The 18,358-nt window shown below is 39.4% G+C and overlaps 4 protein-coding genes across 8 annotated transcripts in view; 3 read left to right on the top strand and 1 right to left on the bottom strand.

The window, feature by feature from the left end:
* LOC144642710 (uncharacterized) overlaps positions 1-18,358 on the bottom strand; it is a 126,845-nt gene that overhangs the window by 36,536 nt on the left and 71,951 nt on the right. The gene's annotated exons all lie outside the window — the stretch shown is intronic.
* On the top strand, positions 27-4,792 carry LOC144642684 (uncharacterized). Of its 2 annotated transcripts, none has more exons than XM_078501711.1 (2): positions 27-115; positions 2,071-4,792. In XM_078501711.1, the coding sequence occupies exon 2, from the start codon at positions 2,098-2,100 to the stop codon at positions 3,433-3,435; it is 1,338 nt and encodes a 445-aa protein (XP_078357837.1). In that variant the 5' UTR covers positions 27-115; positions 2,071-2,097; the 3' UTR covers positions 3,436-4,792. The 2 variants fall into 2 exon arrangements, with proteins under 2 accessions (XP_078357837.1, XP_078357838.1); XM_078501712.1 differs by lacking the exon at positions 27-115 and adding an exon at positions 1,147-1,200.
* On the top strand, positions 2,092-10,735 carry LOC144642693 (uncharacterized). 3 transcript variants are annotated; one of them, XM_078501724.1, is made up of 3 exons: positions 2,092-2,111; positions 8,988-9,038; positions 9,366-10,735. In XM_078501724.1, the coding sequence occupies exons 1-3, from the start codon at positions 2,098-2,100 to the stop codon at positions 10,384-10,386; spliced, it is 1,086 nt and encodes a 361-aa protein (XP_078357850.1). In that variant the 5' UTR covers positions 2,092-2,097; the 3' UTR covers positions 10,387-10,735. The 3 variants fall into 3 exon arrangements, with proteins under 3 accessions (XP_078357850.1, XP_078357848.1, XP_078357849.1); XM_078501722.1 differs by lacking the exon at positions 2,092-2,111 and adding an exon at positions 7,989-8,339 and having other exon boundaries at positions 8,957-9,038; XM_078501723.1 differs by lacking the exon at positions 2,092-2,111 and adding an exon at positions 7,989-8,343 and having other exon boundaries at positions 8,957-9,038.
* LOC144642686 (uncharacterized) lies at positions 13,916-17,156 on the top strand. Of its 2 annotated transcripts, none has more exons than XM_078501713.1 (2): positions 13,916-14,289; positions 15,491-17,156. In XM_078501713.1, exon 2 carries the CDS (start codon positions 15,515-15,517, stop codon positions 16,847-16,849), a length of 1,335 nt encoding a protein of 444 aa, XP_078357839.1. In that variant the 5' UTR covers positions 13,916-14,289; positions 15,491-15,514; the 3' UTR covers positions 16,850-17,156. The 2 variants fall into 2 exon arrangements, with proteins under 2 accessions (XP_078357839.1, XP_078357840.1); XM_078501714.1 differs by having other exon boundaries at positions 13,916-14,293.

Raw genomic sequence — 18,358 nt, 5'->3', positions numbered from 1 at the left:
CGAAGAAAGCAAGAACGATGGCCGCGTGAAACCTGTACTCGAAAAAGTCGCTTTGTATCATAAGATGTGGCTTCATTTGACCCTTCAAGCAAGTGAAAAGGGAATTTTAATCTAGGTAACCAAGTTTTGAAGTTTAAATGAAATTTTAAACGGAAGATGTTGTATATTGTGTACTCCAGGTCAAAACCATACTAACATTCATTTTGTTCATTTGTAGCTCTGGAAATATTTCAAATGAATAATAAAACAGTTATTGAATTCGGCTTTCGTATGATAATTATGAAGAATTAGGCAGATCTCGGAGGATGTTATCCTTTCCCGCCTCAGCCTTCGGCTTCGGCGGATGACATGTACACCCTTACATTCAATATGCAAATTTAAGTCTCCAAACGTCAAGTTACGATAATATTACCACTTAGATCATGCACCTTCTTTTATGCACTATTTGGATATATAACAATGAATCCGCTCAAAGTAAACTGAAAATGTCAACACAGTCGCTGTTCTTTGCAAGGTATTTAATTTCTCGATGGGGAAAAACATAACACGCACCTGAAATTAGTGATAGATTAAGCGTTCAATTGAGTTTATATCCTAAATCATCTAAAACCTCATACGAATAACATGCAGTTGTAAAAGCATTTCAATAAAAATAAAAAATAAAAATTAATAAGAATAAATAAAAATTAACAAGTCATATTTCGCAATTTTAACTGATAAGCTAAAGACAATGCACTGTAAACATCTTTCATACTTCACTTAAGCTTCAACCTATTTACATGCAAGCGTAGACGGAAAACATTTCTAGGAAATCGAGGAAGCAAGATACATTTCACGTTTCATAAGCAAAGCAAGTGTATCAAGGAGGGGTCCTGTGGGACGTTTGAATACTTTCGTACTAATACTATCTACCAATTGACTGAAAGGGAAAATATCACAAAATCAGATGTTTTTTTTCATATTATCAACATTTTGTTGTCATCCAATCTTCACGTCAGGAACCCTGATGGAAATAAGCCCACTTCGAAAGTTTGCCTTCGTGACCCCCACCCCCCAAATACTCGATATTTATATTTCCAAAGCGTGTATTTACCATCCACTTTCCACTAGTCGTAAGGTCGCTTACTTCGAACATTTACCCCTGGCGGTCGAAGCTTTGGGATCCGTTATTTCTCTGTTTCTCCCAGAAGACAATCTTTGGTGAGTACTGCATTTTTGAACGCAATATCTAGACTAACTTTTGTCACCAAGTACCTATACGATATGTAAACGTTAACGGCGTTTTTTAAGAAGGCGTTGGTCTGCTGAATTTTTAGTGGAATTTACATCTTGTAGTAGTTCTGTTTATCAAGCCGTTTGCGCTTTGCGCAATTGAAGAAAGTAAACTTTTTCAAACCTGCGAGCACAGACGGGCTTTTTCACTGCTAAGTTGTTTAACAGTGTTGTCTGAGCAAATGTGACTGAAGACTCGGAAGGTTAGCTTGTACAGTAGAATATGGCAGCTTTAAAATCTCTTTCCGAGAAAGGCAAAGTTAGCGCAATGGTGATGCAAGGCGAAACAACCGGATGGGTTTTAATAAAATTAAAGGGTTAACGGTTAATAATCGAAAGAGAATATCAGCACACTGTAGTATAGGATCTTTCCTAAGACACGTGTGTATCCCTCGTGTGTCTCCATATGATTGTTTCATGCGTACTAATCTCAGCGTACTTAAAACCAAATGTAATATACGGTACGGGTTCCAAGACGGTAAGCTACGGATGTCATTAAGCTGAGGCGTTTGTCTATATAATATGTGAACTTCAAAAAAGAGCCTGATTGCAGGTTATCCCAAAAGTGTTCCTCCAACGATTTACCGACAAAATTTAAATGAACGCGATGACCCTCACAACAGTATCGTGGCGGTTTTGCAGTGGGCCTAGGTTAACCTTTTCGTTTTTGGCCGAAAGAGGCACTTAAACGACGACGGTGACGAAAGGGTCAACCATAAATTGAGCGCTTCTGCGACGTGATTGCGTTATTATGTGTTTTCAATAATTTCCTCATTTTAGTTATTTTCTTGCGTTTAGCAGCTTACAGGTTCCGCTTGGAGTAAGATGTGGATGCTGACCTTCCTGTTGCTGTTTGTGGTGCAGAGTGGATTGGCCGCACAGTGTGACAGGGATGTGGGTCCGGCAGGACCTACCGAGTGCGTTCCATTGCCCCGATACGGTAACCAGTATCAGTGGGCAACATGCCTCACAAATGCCTACATCCAACAACAAAGTGGCCACAAACACTTGTGTGTGGACCGCTCTGCAACCTATTGTTGGTACCAGTGCATGCTTGAGGTACATGGCAAAAGTTGGGGCTCAGTGACAGACGATTGCTCCTGTGAACTTAATAATTCAACTTCGAGTCCATACACGGTCTCTCCCACTACATCTCTACCCCCAGAGTGTTACAGCCCATCTGGCGATTCCTGTAACTGGTACCGAAACTGCTTGGAAAAGAAGTATCCTTGTGAAGCTTCACGCAATGCTTATGCTATAAAGTACGCGGAGAAGTTTTGCAAGTTGTACGAAGATCGATATTCCGTATTCAGTGAAGATGCGAAAAAATGGGTGGATGGTGTTCGTAAGTGTCTACAGGTCGCCCTTGTACCATTGATGCGCCCTTGGAACAACCCAACATGCGAAGAGATACGAGAGACAGCCCTTGCTTCCCACACTCCATGCTACCTGAACCCAGATAAAGATATGCCGTCGATCTGTGATCTTGGTTACTTACAATACTGGAAGATCTTCTGGACTATAAAGCGGTCTTTTTTCGTGCTAGATACAGCATGGGAGTCTATAAAAGGATTTTGGAACATAACAAACACATGTAACTTTACCAAAGACGTGAAGATTGCCCTCTACGTGAACCAAAAATTAGATGAAGTAGTCACAGTAATGACATTCCTTAAAGTAAAGGTGGAAACGTTCACAAAACGAAAACGGCGTAACACTGATTCGCTTCCAGAGGCTGATGTCCAAAGTCGGTTTGCAGACAGAGTCGTTTCAGTGATTGCAAATGCCTTGAATTGGAGAAGGGCTGGAGTTGAGTGGCTTGCCTACAATGAAAACCTGGACATCGTCTTAGTCTTGGCAAATATACAAGTCCTGGGTCTGCTTGATCCGTCCAGAGGATCCGTTAACGTCAACCAGACCATCCAAGAGTTTGTCTCTGCAGTAGAAAAAGGAACACTTCGCGTACAGGTGGATGGCAACAAAGTTTGGATCAAGTCTGTGGCTTTCTGCTCTTACGAATCATGTGACGACGCCCGAACCCTGGCAGTCTCAGATAAGCCACCATGGAATATAAAAGGCGCCACTGGGATCTGTCATGGTACCGTTGCCCTGTATGGAGGCATTGCCGTGTTCGTCATGTTAAGGGACAAACTGTTTTTCTAATATGGAGCCACTATTGCTAAGATCATGATTATGACCAAACAGTAGTGACTTTGATAACAAGCGTGAGAAATATAGTAACCAAGCCCGGACGGTAGTGAGTAGCATGTAACATAAAGGTTTTGTTTCTCTTTTCTCCTTTTTAAGCGATGACGGGTAGCTGATGACGTCATCGCTTTATGCAGGGAGCCGACCGGCAGGATCTTTTTGTCTTTTTGTCCTTTTGTCCTTTTGTCTTTTTGTCGTTTTCGCGCGATCCAACAGAAATCAAGTTTAATTTAACAAGAAATCGCCGCGTAGAACTGAAAAGCAAAATACTCCCGTGCAGTCAGAATGGAACACCACAATGTATAAACGAAAGAGACTAAATTTTATATGATGGCATCTATTAGATTTAGTAGACAGAAATTTCAAATTCTTATAAAATACCGGGCCACTGTGAGCAAGAGACCGTTTGACCTTTCTCGCAGCTGAAAAGCTAGCTCCCGCGTATCGTGTGTCATTTATCGGAAGTCACACACTACAATATAACGCAATCTACTGTTGTTCAATTGAGCAAATCTACGAAGAAAATGTATTATTATCGCTTTATGCAGGCAGCCGACCGGCAGGATATTTTTGTCCTTTTATCTTTTTGTCCTTTTCGCGCAATCGAACAGAAAACAAGTTTAACTAAACAACAAATCGCCGCGTAGAACTCAAAAGCAAAATACTCCCGTGCAGTCAGAATGGAACACCACAATGTATAAACGAAAGAGACTAAATTTTATATGATGGCATCTATAAGATTCAGTAGACAGAAATTTCTAATTCTATAAAATACAGGGCCGCTGTGAGCAAGAGACCGTTTGACACACTACAATATAACGCAATCTACTGTTGTTCCGGGGCAAATCTACGAAGAAAATGTATTATTAACTTTGCATCCTTGGCCTGTGCATTCATAACTACTGTATTTATTTGAATTCCATCAGATCCTAACTATGCTATTTAGACAATCACCAAAATTGCTTCTTAGGTTTAAAAAATGTACACTGCAATTTGATAACAGTCTTTATCACTCACAAGGTGTGGGTTACTTTTATTTACGTTGAGTTTTTGACAAATTCAAAATTATGTTAGACCCTTTGTGAAACGTCATCGCTTCTGCATGCACTGCATGCCGTTTATTTACTTAGCTATTATGAACCCTTTGTAAAACGTAATTATAAAAACTATTGACGTCTTCATTGCTTTGTTATTTTTGTGCAGTTTCTTTAATTGAAAACAACCATGTATGGGATATTTGAGATCATCTCTATACGCATATGTAGCCAAAAATAAGCCCGGGTATATCAATGTTCTCATAAGAAATAAATAAATCTTGGTTGTTATTCAGAGTAAGGTAGATTTGAAATATATGTGAAATATTGGTTCGAGACGTGATTCAACGTTTAGTTTTCTACACTAGCACTTTAATGACGGTCAGTTATCTTGAAGTCTTCATACTCTACTGATATGGATTCCTTACTTGGGAATATAGCAACTCTCATATCAGGCCTAATGAAACCCTCAAAACTTATTGTTTATGTCACGGACACAAGAGCACAGAAAACAATAGATTTTCACGAAATCGAGGAAGTGCACATGTGCATTTAAAGCCAAGATGATACCTGAACAAAAACAATCCTACCGAAACTTTTCGACAAGTAAAGAAAGACAAATTAAAATACTATTTTTACATCTATACCGAATGAAAATAAGGTAATTTGGACAGTTCTTGATCTCTCATCGACTCTTCGATCACTCCAAGAAGCCTAGATGTAACAATGTTTGCTCGTTCGTTGACTATTATATTAATTACGACCTATTACAATTGACTATTACACTGCGATTTTGCGGTGCATGGCACGGTGGCTTTGATAAAATAGCATTCATCCAAAGAATGTTCGGATTCCGGTCGACCTGCAAGGGCGCACAAAGTACGCGTGGCGTTTAAGGTTCATGGAAGGGATGCCGAGCGAGTAGAAAATGCCTTCAGTAACTTTGAAGTGAGAAGATCAGAAGCATGAACGGTGTAAATTCTGTCGATGATGGTGTCGTTGTTGTTGTAAAGGAGAGTGATACAAATTTCTATACAAATTTGAGCTGCCAAGTGTAAAATTAAGTTACCGGTACATAAATCGAAAGATACGTTTATTTAAAATATTGTTTAGTAGCTCATTTAACAAATTGCAAACAGTTACTGTTATCAGCAGATGCACTTATTAAAAAAATATCTTTAGGGGTAGGGTTTTATATTAGATACCAAGCAACAGGGTCCAAGAATGCATAAGATATTATAAGACGCCTTAGATCGTTAAATAATGTAATCTTCGGAAGCTTTGGACTAGGATTGAGTTGTTGAGATTTATTATTAAGATTAATATTAATCCGATTAATATTAATCTTACATAAGATAATATTAATCCTAATGGATTAAGGCACGGCTCAAACTAGTAATAGATTATAATAATCTATTACTGGATTATAATAATCTATTACTGGATTACAATAATCTATTACTGGATTATAATAATCATTAGGATTAATATTAATCCGATTAATATTAATCGAGTTGTCCTGTCCTTTTCACGTTTAGTGAGGTATAAGGCGTACTACTAGTAGGCCGACCATCTCGGTTTTCTGCTACTGCTTGCCAACCTTGGATCTATTTTACCTATAGCTCGAATGCACTCCCCTAATCTCTGATTTCTACTCCTAGTTATACATTGTAGTCACTATAGGTCTTCTCATTGGCTAAGAGCCTACAGTTAAATCTGGGATCTGATTCCCAGAATTAACTGTAGGCTCGCTGACTCCCGAGAATCGACCAGCCTACAGTTAATTCTGGGAATCACTGTAGCAGATAAGTGAATAATCTGTAGTTTGCGCGCGCAATGCCTTATTTCCAAAGGCAAATTATATTACACAGGTGGTGAGCGGCGAAGTAAAAACATGGCGCGTCTATTGGCTTCTTAAACAGTGCGTTTTTTGTTATTTTCTTACAAACAATGTATAATAAAGCAATTATTAGATTCGGTTTTAGTGAAATCCAGAATAATCAAGGTCGTGGTAAATATTACGAGCCTCAGCCTTCGGTTTCGGCTTAGAACACTTACCTCGACCTGGATTGTTCCGTATAGCACTAAAACCTCATGCAATAATTGTTTATAAATGCACCAAGGAGGGAGAAATCCAAAAAACTTACGAATACATTCGTACCAAGTGACTCAAACATAAAAATCCATCTCAAGGAGGGTTATCTTTTTTTAATTATATAAGTGTTCCTGTTCGAGTGTTCCTGTCTAAATGTTCCTGTCAACCCCACGATCCCCACCCTCCAGACACTCGATATTAGATTGTTTTGCATCGTGACGTCGTAGCCTGATTACTTATCACTTTCACTGCGTTATACCACTTTCTTCCACCATTTATCCCCTGACGGTCGAAGCTTTGGTAGAGATACCATCAAATGCTTGTGATTTTAAGATAGGATATTTGAAGACCTTTATTGAAATAAATAAACGTCACGTTAGTGGCCATGTTCACGCTAGAGCGGTAAATTTGTTTGTAGACTTCTCAAACAAGTTTCAGCAAATGAGTGCGACGGAAGCAGTCCCCCGGGGGCAAACCCACCCGAGGAGGAAATAAATAAATTTAATATTTTGCACCACGTTCTTTGAATTGGGCTTCATATGAGATAACGTACCTCTTTGGGCTGAAGTTCCAAACTTGGTTTTCATGGATTTGTTATTTTGTTTTGTTTTTTAAATTTGGCGCGGGGGGGGGGGGGGGGGGGGGGGGGAATCCTGAAAAAAGGACTTGTAAAGATGTTCTTGTGAGCAGCGATCTATGATGCGCCAACTGTAAGTGCGTAATCTAGAATGGGGGAAAAAAGCACTGAAAATGCATTCGAATGTAAAATCGAAATAAAGCGGACGTTTAGTTCCAAACAAAAAATCGAAATATTAGAGTTCTGGTTCAAAATACGAAGGATGAAGTCATTTGCGTTGTTGTTTTGCAGACAATAGCAACGAAATTTGCGAAGTGTTATAAAGCACTTTGAACTGTGCGCGGGCTTCTATTTTTTTACTCGCACACGCTACCATCTAACGTTACAGAAATATTGCTCATCTACAGACATAAACATGTATCTAACACAAAAGCTTTATTTTTAACTAACTTAAAGATTTGAAATGACTCTTCTTTTTTATATCAAGTACAGTATCATTTTTTCAAGAATCCAAACAATAAAACGCTTTACATGATATTTTCGTCAGCAGCGCGGTTTTCTCTCAATTTTATACATAACTTGGTAAAAGTTTATTCGTTTGCTGAAATAAGATGATATTTGACTTCATGATTTGCATATGCATGATTGTGCCTTCATCATTTATTAATATCATTCGTCTACAACATACATTGTTTGACTGTTTAAGCTGTGGTTGTAAAAGTTCCTTGTTTCAAAAAACACAAGAGTAATGTTCGGTCAATTTAAGATGTTCGTGAGCTTCATCGAAACAGTTGCAAAATACACAAGTGTAATGTCTGTTAATTTTAACAAAATCGTGAAAAGCATTGAAACACTTCATCCTTCATATATCATTTAAAACAATTAAATTTAAATTACTTTCAACTGACGCAAAGATCTTTGTTTACAATATTAAACCAACTATTTATTTTAGCCTAACAAGTTATCGAGGCAGCTATTATCTCGATAGCGTTTAGTAGCTGACTCGATAACTGACTCAATAGCTAAAAAGGTCTCTAACTCAGTACCTGACTATTGACACGGTACCGCAAGTAAAATGAAGAAGAACAAATGAAGGTGGCAGAAAAATGCACTGGGGAGTTAACAGATGATTTGGCGGAATATGCAGGGAAATGTATGTAAGTGAGAGAATTTTTTTCAAATATTTTCAAAGGAATCAATTTAACACCTGCACTTGAACAAGAAGAATCTTGTATATAAAACAAGACGAAATGTTTAATAACTTGGCACCTTCGCGTAAGCAAGCTTTTTAAGACGCTCGCGCTCGCTAGATTTTTTAAAATTAGAGCTTCACCTGTTTGGGTCGACCAAAACTGCAATTTAGTTCGTCTCATGTGAAGTTTGACGTTTGGCCTGGGCCTTAGTCATATTTTGTAGAAGTGCGTCTTTTGCGTAAATAATTCTTACTGTTGCCATCCTATCATTATCATTATAAGAGGCACTTGAAACCGTCTTATGGCAAAAGGAAAAGCTCAAAAAGCGAAATTCGAACGAGAGTGGGACACAAAAAACTCAATCTTTCACTCCAGTCGATAGATTGTTTTCATTTTCTCGCAAAGCGTAGATATTTATTAACACAATTAGGTGATCCGTTAAGAAGTGTGTGACGTAGAGGCGAGGAAATGTTTTATTCCAAGGGAAAAACCCAGCTTGTTAGTCCGTATTGATTCATTATCATGCTTAATTCATAACTTATTAAGCGCTTAATTATTTTCTTTTGACAACCTACAGGTCCAGCTTGGAGTAAGATGTGGGTGTTTACGTTTCTGTTGATACTGTTTGTGGTGCACAGTGGATGGGCCGCCCAGTATAACAGAGATGTAGGCGCATCAGTGTCAGATGATCGTTCCCGTGAACCTATCAGATCAACTTCTTATCCATACACTGTCTCTCCCACTAATGAATCGCTGCTTCCGGTCTTTCAATACACAGTTTATCCGTACACGGTCTCTCCCTCTAATAAATTGCTGCTTTCGGTCTCTCAATACACAGTTTATCCGTACACGGTCTCTCCCTCTAATAAATTGCTGCTTCCGGTCTCTCAATACACAGTTTATCCGTACACGGTCTCTCCCTCTAATAAATTGCTGCTTCCGGTCTCTCAATACACAGTTTATCCGTACACGGTCTCTCCCTCTAATAAATCGCTGCTTCCGGAGGAGTGCGACAGTCCTTCTGGCGATTCCTGTGATTGGTACCAAAATTGCTTGGAAAAGAAGTATCCTTGCGAAGCTTCAAGCTATCCTTATGCTATAACGTACGCTGAGAAGTATTGCAGGTTGTTTCTCGAGCGAAGAAACAAATTCAGTGCAGATGCACAAAAATGGATGGATGGTGTTCGGAAATGTCTACAGGTCGCCCTTGTACCTTTGCTGCGCACTGATAACAAGCCAACATGCAAAGAGATACGAGAGATAGCCTTTGCTTCCCATACTCCATGCTACTTAAGGCCGGGTAAAGATTTGCCGTCCATCTGTGATCTCAGTAACTGGCAACGTTGGAAGATCTTCTGGACTATCAAGAGGAGTTTTATCCAGCGAGGTACAAAATTGGAGTCTCTCAAAGGATTGTGGAACATAGGAACCACATGTTTGCGGTCCAAGGATGAAGAAAAGTATAAGGAAGTGATGAAAATCTTCAAGCTAAAGATCAAAAAGTTCACACAACGAAAACGGCGTTCCACTGATTCGCTTCCAGAGGCTGATGTCCAAAGTCGGTTCGCAGATAGAGTCGGTTCAGCGCTTGCAAGTGCCATGAAGTGGAACACGGATGTGATGGACTGGTTTGCCTACAATGATAACCTGGACATCGTCATAGTCTTGGCAGATATAAAAGCCCTGGGTGTCGTTAATACGTCAATCCCATCCGTTAACTTCAACCAAACCATCCAAGAGTTTGCCTCAGCTGTAGAAAAAGGATCTCTTCCCGTGCAGGTGGATGGCAACAAAGTTTGGATCACGTCTCTGGCTTTGTGCTCTGACAAATCATGTGACAACGCCCAGACACTAGCCTCCCACGCGACTATGTTGCCGACTACCCAGACACCAGCATTTTCAGAAAAACCTTCACAGAATTGTGCAACTGGGATCTTTCAGTGTACCCTTGGCCTGTGCGGAGTTATTGCTGTGTTCGTCATGTTGATGGACAAACTGTTATTCTAACATGGGGCCATTACTATGTTGATCATGTTTATAAAAAAACTAGTGACTTCGATAGTAAGGGTGAGAAATATATCAACCAAGCCCGGACAGTATTAAGTAGAATGTAACATTAAGGGTTTTTTCGTTTTCCGTATGTGAAAACGTCTGTTACCAATTGGATGTTTCCTACAATAGTCAATATTCCATAAGCTTGACGTTATTATTGTTTTGTTATTTTTATGTAGTTTTCCTTAAATTGGAAACAACCAGGAGAAATTTAAGATAATTCCTTTAAGCACTTGTAGTCAAAAATACGCCCTGGTATATCATGGGCTCTTGATGGAAAAATAAAATTTAATATGAAAACTCAGCTGGCTGCTACACATTTCCATGCAAGATAGATTTAAAATATGTGTGCAATATCGTTGAAAATTCAGCGTTCAATTCTCCACACTACTTCTATGATAAAACACACATAACTACTGTACAAAATTTCACACTTGTCAGTGCCGTAGCAAGGCTAAAAAAAGTGGGTGGGGGGGGGGGGGGTACGCGAGTGCCGGAGGCGCGAGCCGCTAGGGGGGTCTGGGGACATGCCCCCTCAGAAAATTTTGTAATCTAGAAGCTTGGAAATGCTATTTCCAGCGTTCTCCAAGAGCTATTTGTGATTTACGCATAACGCGAATTATTTACTTCCTACACTGTCTCAGCAAACCACTGAAGAGAGTATAACACTTGCAACGTCAATTACAAAATAGTAAACCGACTGTCTCTGTATCTTGAAACCAGCAGATGTTTCACCTTTCAGAGTCATCATAGTACGTTCTGGTCTTAATTTCTGGTTTGTTTTAGTTTTTGGCCGTTTAACATTGTTGTGCATCACCCTACGTACGTTAAAAAAATGAAAATAAGTACAAATATTATTGTTTCAAACCTCTCAGGAGATAAAATTTTATTTTCAACATTTTATGCAGGTCTGTTTTTCCTTTTTGGGAAAAAAAACTGGGGGGGGGGGGCACGGCCCCCCGGCCCCTCCCCTTTCTACGGCACTGCTACATTAATAAAATTCAACGAGTGCTCAGTACGGTAGCAATAATTATATCAATCGCATACAAATTCGTTTGTGAATCAGGCCGTAACATTTGCCTTTAATTTAGCCACAGGCACAATAAAATAACATCTCAGAAATTATGGAGCAACTTTGCTCTACGCTTTTGAATAAATTAACCTGTCTAGACTCTATGTAAATCCAATGCAATGGAGTCACTCGTGCCGCATTTTGCATTTATCAATATAAATTAAACTTTTGAGGTTAGATGGGGTGGGAGAGGATAGTCGTTTTCATTTTGCTGTTAATGTAAGTAACGCCTGGTTCTCCAAGTGGTGTCGTCCTTTTTTATCGTGCAGAATCCGCCGATCTGTGCTATTTTCGTTCAAATCCGATCGAGTCTTCGTTATTTGCAAACTTCGTGTGGCATAGTTGCACTGCAAAGAACAGTGGATTTTAGTTTTAATGCCAATCATTTAAGTTTTAATGCCAGACATTTGATTTAATTTATTGCTTGTTTTTGCGACAATTTCGCCACATACCGACGAAAGCCGACTAAAATGATGAGAACCTCGTGTTAGCACCCACGATCAGATATTCCTGTCATTAAGAGTGACTCACTCCGCAATCCGCGCCAAAACTTCAGCTTTCTGGGGTTGCGCTCTCGTCACAATTTTTCGCCTCCCCCCCCCCCCCCCGCCCGGCCTCTGTCTGAATTTCCGGGATCCGCCGGTAAATAAATCAGTTTCACATACTGACAAAAATTACTCCAAGTTAGTGTTACTGACGAATAACTAATACAAATGAATAATTTGCTTTTATTTTAAAAAGGTTTTTTTAAGCCGATCTTTTTTTCTTGTCTAAATTTTCGGTGACATCTGTTCACTTTCATCAGAGTAATTAAGTGAAAGTTCGTCAGTGCTCGCGCTACCAATCCGTGCGTTGACGTTTTTGTTTTTGAATTAACGGGACATAAACGCGAGGAAAAGCTTTCCTTTCGGATCGCAGTACTGGTTACAGCATTTTTAGTAATTTGCTTTTAGTTGTTTTTATTTCGGTTATATACCCGAGGGGGCTTTATCAGACTGAAAGGCATCATGAGATATATTTATAACCTTGCGAAATAAAGGACGGACCATTTTTTTTTTCTGGAGGGGATATGTGGAAATTTTCCTTTGCAACCTTTTTGCCTATTTTTTTGCAATTCTGCCAACTTTTTTTTAAAATTCAAACTATATTTTTATATATACATTTCGTGTTTGTGAGGAACTGTAGGGAACACATGATTATGTCTGAATCTCCCGCTTCCCGTACCTTTTCAAATACAGTCAACTCTGTATAGCGAGAGTCTGTAATAGCGGGAGTGTCCGCAATAGCGGGGGTGTCCGCAAGGCGAGAGTTTGCTGTATAACGAAATGTTACGATTTTTTCAAGACCTCTTTCAAATTTCTCCCGGTTCACGCCACCTTAGGATTCCTACTTCCCACCCTCCTGTCCCCTTCTACTTGATAGCCCGTGTCTCGCGAAGTCGTCTCTTTCCGCCATAGTCATTACAGCATGAAATTTTACCGCAAAAACAATGTGTGTTTAATAAATTGCAAAGTGTTGAAGCTTGCAATCACAAAGATATGTATATACATAGTTTTAAAACTAAAATATGACTCATTTGACAAAAGATAAAAATTTACACAAAAGATAAACAATTAATGCCTAAATAATATTTTTACATATGGCGTCTCATATGCATACGTCAAGTAACGAAGTATAACCTGTTGGACCTTGCACTTTCTTTTATGCGCTGCCTGAATATACGAATGCGTCCTGTCAGAGAAAACTGAAAAAGTCAACACACACATTTCGCTGTTCATTGTTTACGATTGAATAGGTATACTATAAAACATCGAAAATTTCAACGTACGAATAACATGCAGTCGTAAAAGCATTTTAAGGATAAAATAATAAATAATTAACAATAAGCATATTTCGCATGATGATTTCAAAACAATATATTGTTATCATCATTCCGTACTCCACTGGAGCTAAAATGTATTTACATGAAGAGAAGACAAAACAATTTTAGGAAATCGACAAGGTATATAAGACCATTTCCACGGTTCATAAACAAAACAAGTGCATCAGGGAGGGGTCCTGTGGGACGTTTGAATACTTTCGTACAAATATATAGTATCTACCGATTGACTGAAAGGGGAAAAAAGCACAAAATATGATGTTTTTTCATATATTCAACATTTCTGTTGTCAATCCCAACGTCACTTCAGGAATCCTGATGGAAACAAATCCACTTCAAAAGTTTGCCCCCGTGAGCCCCACCATCCAAATACTTGATATTTATACATTTGAATCCCGATAACTCGAACCTTCAAGGAAAATCGAAAAGGTTCCAGATATCGGGAGTTCGAGGTATCGAGGGTAAAATTAGGAAGGAAATGACCTGGGGCCTGTTTCTCGAAAGTCCCGAAAAACTTTTCGTGGCCCGTAAAGCTATTTTAAATTATCTGTGTTTAAAAAACAGGGAAGTGTATAGGCCTGAAACTTTGTATGAAGGAAACCTCTGTTCATAGGAAAAATATCATGGAATTAAACAGCTCTGTAATTATAAGGTTTGAAATTTTGCTATTTCTCTTCGGGTGCGAAAACTTTTCGGGACCTTCGAGAAACAGGTCCCTGGAGGGGAGTCGGAAAATGTTCGAGTTAGCGGGAGGTTCGAGTTATCGGGATTCAACTGTATTTTCAACGCGTGTAATTACCATCCACTATTCACTAGTCGTAAGGTCGCTTACTTCGAACATTTACCCCCTGGCGGTCGAAGCTTTGGGATCTGTTATTTGTCTGTTTCTCCCAGTAGACAATCTTTGGTGAGTATATACAGTATTTTTAGAGTATGTTTAATGAACGCAATATCTAGATAAGTTTTGTCACCAATTCCTTTACGATATGTGAAACGTTAACGGCCTTTGCAGCAAATGTTTGTGAACAAGGCATTGGTCTGTTGAATTTTTCAGTGGAATTTACATCTTGAAGTAGTTCTGTTTATTAAACTTTATTAAACTTGCTGTTAGTAATTCCTTTCGGTTTTAGAATTTGCTGCATGGTCAGTTTCAAAGACCTACTCGCTCCTTTCAGCTTTAAGTTAGCTTTAGCGGAAGACATCATTTCATAATCGAGTCAGTGGAGTAACTAAGTTATCTATGACTCACTTATATTATGTAGACGTTTGCGATAATTCGCAGTAAATTAATCTACAGCGGTATCCTATCTAAAAGGAATGGGTTTGACCTTGGGACATTGAGAGCCTAGACCGGACAGGCTACAGTATTGACAAGGAATTTAAATGAAGTTTAATAGTACCAATTGTCGAATTTATGATCATCTGAAACGTTTTTCACGAACAACATCGAAGTCCATGTTGATCAGCGCGTTTTTTATCATACTGATACAAAACATTTTTTGCATTTTTCTGTATTGTATTTGGTCATTGGTGATCTGTGACAAGGGAGTGAGGAACTTGTTGCTTCTTGTTTCGTTAGCCGGTCTTCTTCCTGGTTACACCACTTTTTAATTCTGATGTGGTAAATAGTCTTTTGCATTCTAGAAGACACACATTTGCATGCATGTTTTGTACTGAACCAGATCTTTAGGCTGGACTCTTGTGCATGCATGACTTTGCATGCATATGCATAGCATGTATTTGATATGCCTTCGGGGCTGAATATTTCCTTTTAAAAATAAATGCCCCCTCCCAAGATAGTATAAAAACTAAACATTGGTTTATTTTTAACGCAAAAATATGCACAGTTTCATCAGCCCAGATCGAAAATGTTTACTCCATAGCTTTTAATTTGTGTATTAACTCCCTATTCGGTCAACTAAGTACCCGACTACAACACAGCTTAAAAAACATTTTTTCCTCCTTATTTCCGTATTGAATCACAATAATTCAGTTACTCGAGTAGGTAAATTCTATCCTGCCGCTAAATGTATCAAAACAAAACATAAATAACTAAGTGATTGATTGCATTACCCTTCTTATTTTAGTTATTTTTTCGTGTTAAACAGCTTACAGGTCCCGCTTGGAGTAAGATGTGGATGCTGACTTTCCTGTTGCTGTTTGTGGTACAGAGTGGATTGGCCGCACAGTGTGACAGGGATGTGGGTCCGGTAGGACTCAGCGAATGCGTTTCATTGCAAAACTATGATCAATATCAGTGGGCAACCTGCCTGACAAATGACTACATCCAACAGAAAAGCGGCCACAAACACATCTGCTTTGACCGCTCTGCAACCTATTGCTGGTACCAATGCATGATTGAGGTACATGACAAAGAAAGTGGCTCAGTTTTAGAAGATTGTTCCTGCCATCCAGACGGGGTCTACACCACCCAGCTTCCTCTGCCCCAGGAATGTTACAGCCCACCTGGAAATTTCTGCAACTGGTATCGTGACTGTTTGGAACTGAAGTATCCTTGTGAAGCAACCAGCAATGCTTACGCAATAAAATACGCTGAGAAGTTTTGCAAGTTGTATGGCGAGCGATATTCCTTATTCAGCGAAGATGGACAGAAATGGGTAGATGGCGTCCGTAAGTGTCTACAAGTCACTCTAACACCTTTGCTACGCAGATGGGAATACCCATCGTGCGAAGCATTACGAACGAAGGCATTTGACTCTCACGAGCCGTGCTACTTGGACCCAGATAAAGACGTGCCGTCGATATGCGATCTTGATTATTCTCAATTCTTAAAGATCTTCTGGACCATCAAAGGGGATTTTGTCAAGCTAGATACAGCAGGGAAGACTTTGCAAGGACTGTTGGTAACAGGGACCAATTGTACTGTCAGATATGCTAAGCAAACATACAATGAGGTGACTAGATTCATAAAACTTAAAATAAAAAATTTCTTCCAACGAAACAGGCGTTCCACTGATTCCCTGCCAGAGGCTGATGTCCAAAGTCGGTTCGCAGATGGAGTCGGTTCAGAGATTGCAAGTGCCTTAAAGTGGAACACGGATGTTATGGACTGGTTTGCCTACCCTGAACGTTTGGATGGCATTGAGTACTTGGACATCGTCTTGGTCTTGGCAGACAAAAAGGCCCTTGGGATCAATACTACGTCAACCCCGTCGGTTAACCTCAACCGGACCATCCAAGATTTCGCCTCAGCCGTAGAAAAAGGAACTCTTTACTTGCAGGTAGATGGCTACAATGTTTGGATCAAGTCTTTGGCTTCATGTACTGACAAATTTTGTGACAGCACCCAGACGTTGGCAGTCTCAGACAATCCTCCAAAACGCCCACTGACAGTTTCAGAAAAGCCTTCAAATTGGAATGGCGCTGCTAATATCGCTCACGGTAGTGGTGCCCTGTGTGGAGTTATTGCTGTGTTCATCATTTTGACGGACAAACTGTTATTCTAACATGGTCGTTATTGTGTTGATCACTATGAGAAAACTAGACACTTTTTTATAGTAAGCGTGGAAAATGCATTCACCAAACCCGGACAGTGGCAAGCAATATGCAACATAGTGTTTTGATTTTGTTTTCCTTTTGTAAAAATAACAGCCCTTGCCATTCAGTAGACGTTTCCCTTACTTACCTATCTACGCTCAGACGGATTCAACTAAATTTTCCACCTAATTTAGAACATGTTATAATTTATTTGAGAATTTATTTTTCTCTTCATACATACTCACTTGAGTGGGACAAATTGTACAATTGTAACCTCTTAACCCTTCCGGGGGGGGGGGCCCCCCCCCGCCCCCCGCCCCCGCCCCCCCCCCCCCCCCCCCCCCCCCCCCCCGCCCCCCGGCGCGCCCCCCCCCCCGGTAACGAATCGTCACGGTCTGAATTGGGTGGCAGCAAGGATGCAAACATGTTAGCCAGATCCGTCTATTTTGCACAGGATTGTAAAAAAAAAAAGCTTGACGTTATCAATGACTTGACTTTTTTACATGTAGCTCTCTGTAATTAAAAGATAACAAGTATATTGAAAATGTAAGATAATTTTTATCAGCATATTTAGCAAAAAAATAAGTCAAAAAAATACGTGTTCTCTTCATCATGAAGAGATAAAAGTTAATCAGAAAGGAGCCTTTAGAGCCAATTCACTTAAAAGATTTTGCAAGTCAGACAAATTTTGACGATTTACTCCAGTTAAGAAGTCTTGCTATGTACGTCCTTTCTTTTTCCGGTTTCCCCCCATCACAGGCGGCCCAGGCTCACGCTTTGACAACTCGGTCAAAATGGCGGCGTTAAAATTATAAGGATTTGTATGAAACTTTATAGCAAAAATTTATAGCGAAAGAAAATATAATAAACAGCCAGGTAAGTTCACCTTTTAAAATCATATGTTGTCTATGTGTTGTTTCTTGACTGTTTTAAAGTATTTAAACTCTATTTAACCGATATTTTTAATTTTAGTTTACTCTTAACTAAATGTATGCAAGGGTCAACACTTCCGACGCTCGATAAACACCACTGCATGTTCGACAAAAACAAGCAAAAAATTGCTTTTTATTTCATCCGCTTACTTCAAAACTTCGCATAGTTATAGTTCGAAGACCATACTTTCGCTACAATAAATTTTTTATTCGGCTGCCTCTTCCCGTAATTTAAGAATACGGGAAAAATAACCAAGGTTTGCACACTTTTGGCTTTCTCCAACACCTTGGCTCCGATAGAGTGGACACATTTTTAATTAGTCTATTTTGACCGAGTTGTCAAAGCGTGAGCCTGGGCTCCCTGTGGTGACATAATATACAAGAGTGATCACATGGAAATCAATATAGTCCAAAGTAAGACTGACCAGCTGAGGGAGGGTAAGACATTAGTGATTGCAGAAACAGGAGGTGATCTCTGTCCAGTTAAGCTGTTGATGTTGTATCTTTCCAAGGCGAAAATAGCAGATAATTCCAAGGAATATATTT

The sequence above is a fragment of the Oculina patagonica genome, chromosome 2, assembly GCF_052425735.1.
Source record: "Oculina patagonica isolate OP01 chromosome 2, crgOcupat, whole genome shotgun sequence".
Lineage (NCBI taxonomy): Eukaryota > Metazoa > Cnidaria > Anthozoa > Scleractinia > Oculinidae > Oculina > Oculina patagonica.
This window is presented reverse-complemented; position numbering and strand designations above follow the sequence as displayed.

Excerpts from the sequence above, each read along its gene's own strand:
- LOC144642684 (XM_078501711.1), top strand. The coding sequence starts at position 2,098 with ATGTGGATGCTGACCTTCCTGTTGCTGTTTGTGGTGCAGAGTGGATTG.
- LOC144642693 (XM_078501722.1), top strand. The coding sequence starts at position 8,276 with ATGAAGGTGGCAGAAAAATGCACTGGGGAGTTAACAGATGATTTGGCG. Across the intron at positions 8,340-8,956 it reads GGCGGAATATGCAGGGAAAT|GTCCAGCTTGGAGTAAGATG; the intron begins GTATGTAAGTGA and ends GACAACCTACAG. Across the intron at positions 9,039-9,365 it reads GGATGGGCCGCCCAGTATAA|TAAATCGCTGCTTCCGGAGG; the intron begins CAGAGATGTAGG and ends CTCTCCCTCTAA.
- LOC144642686 (XM_078501713.1), top strand. The coding sequence starts at position 15,515 with ATGTGGATGCTGACTTTCCTGTTGCTGTTTGTGGTACAGAGTGGATTG.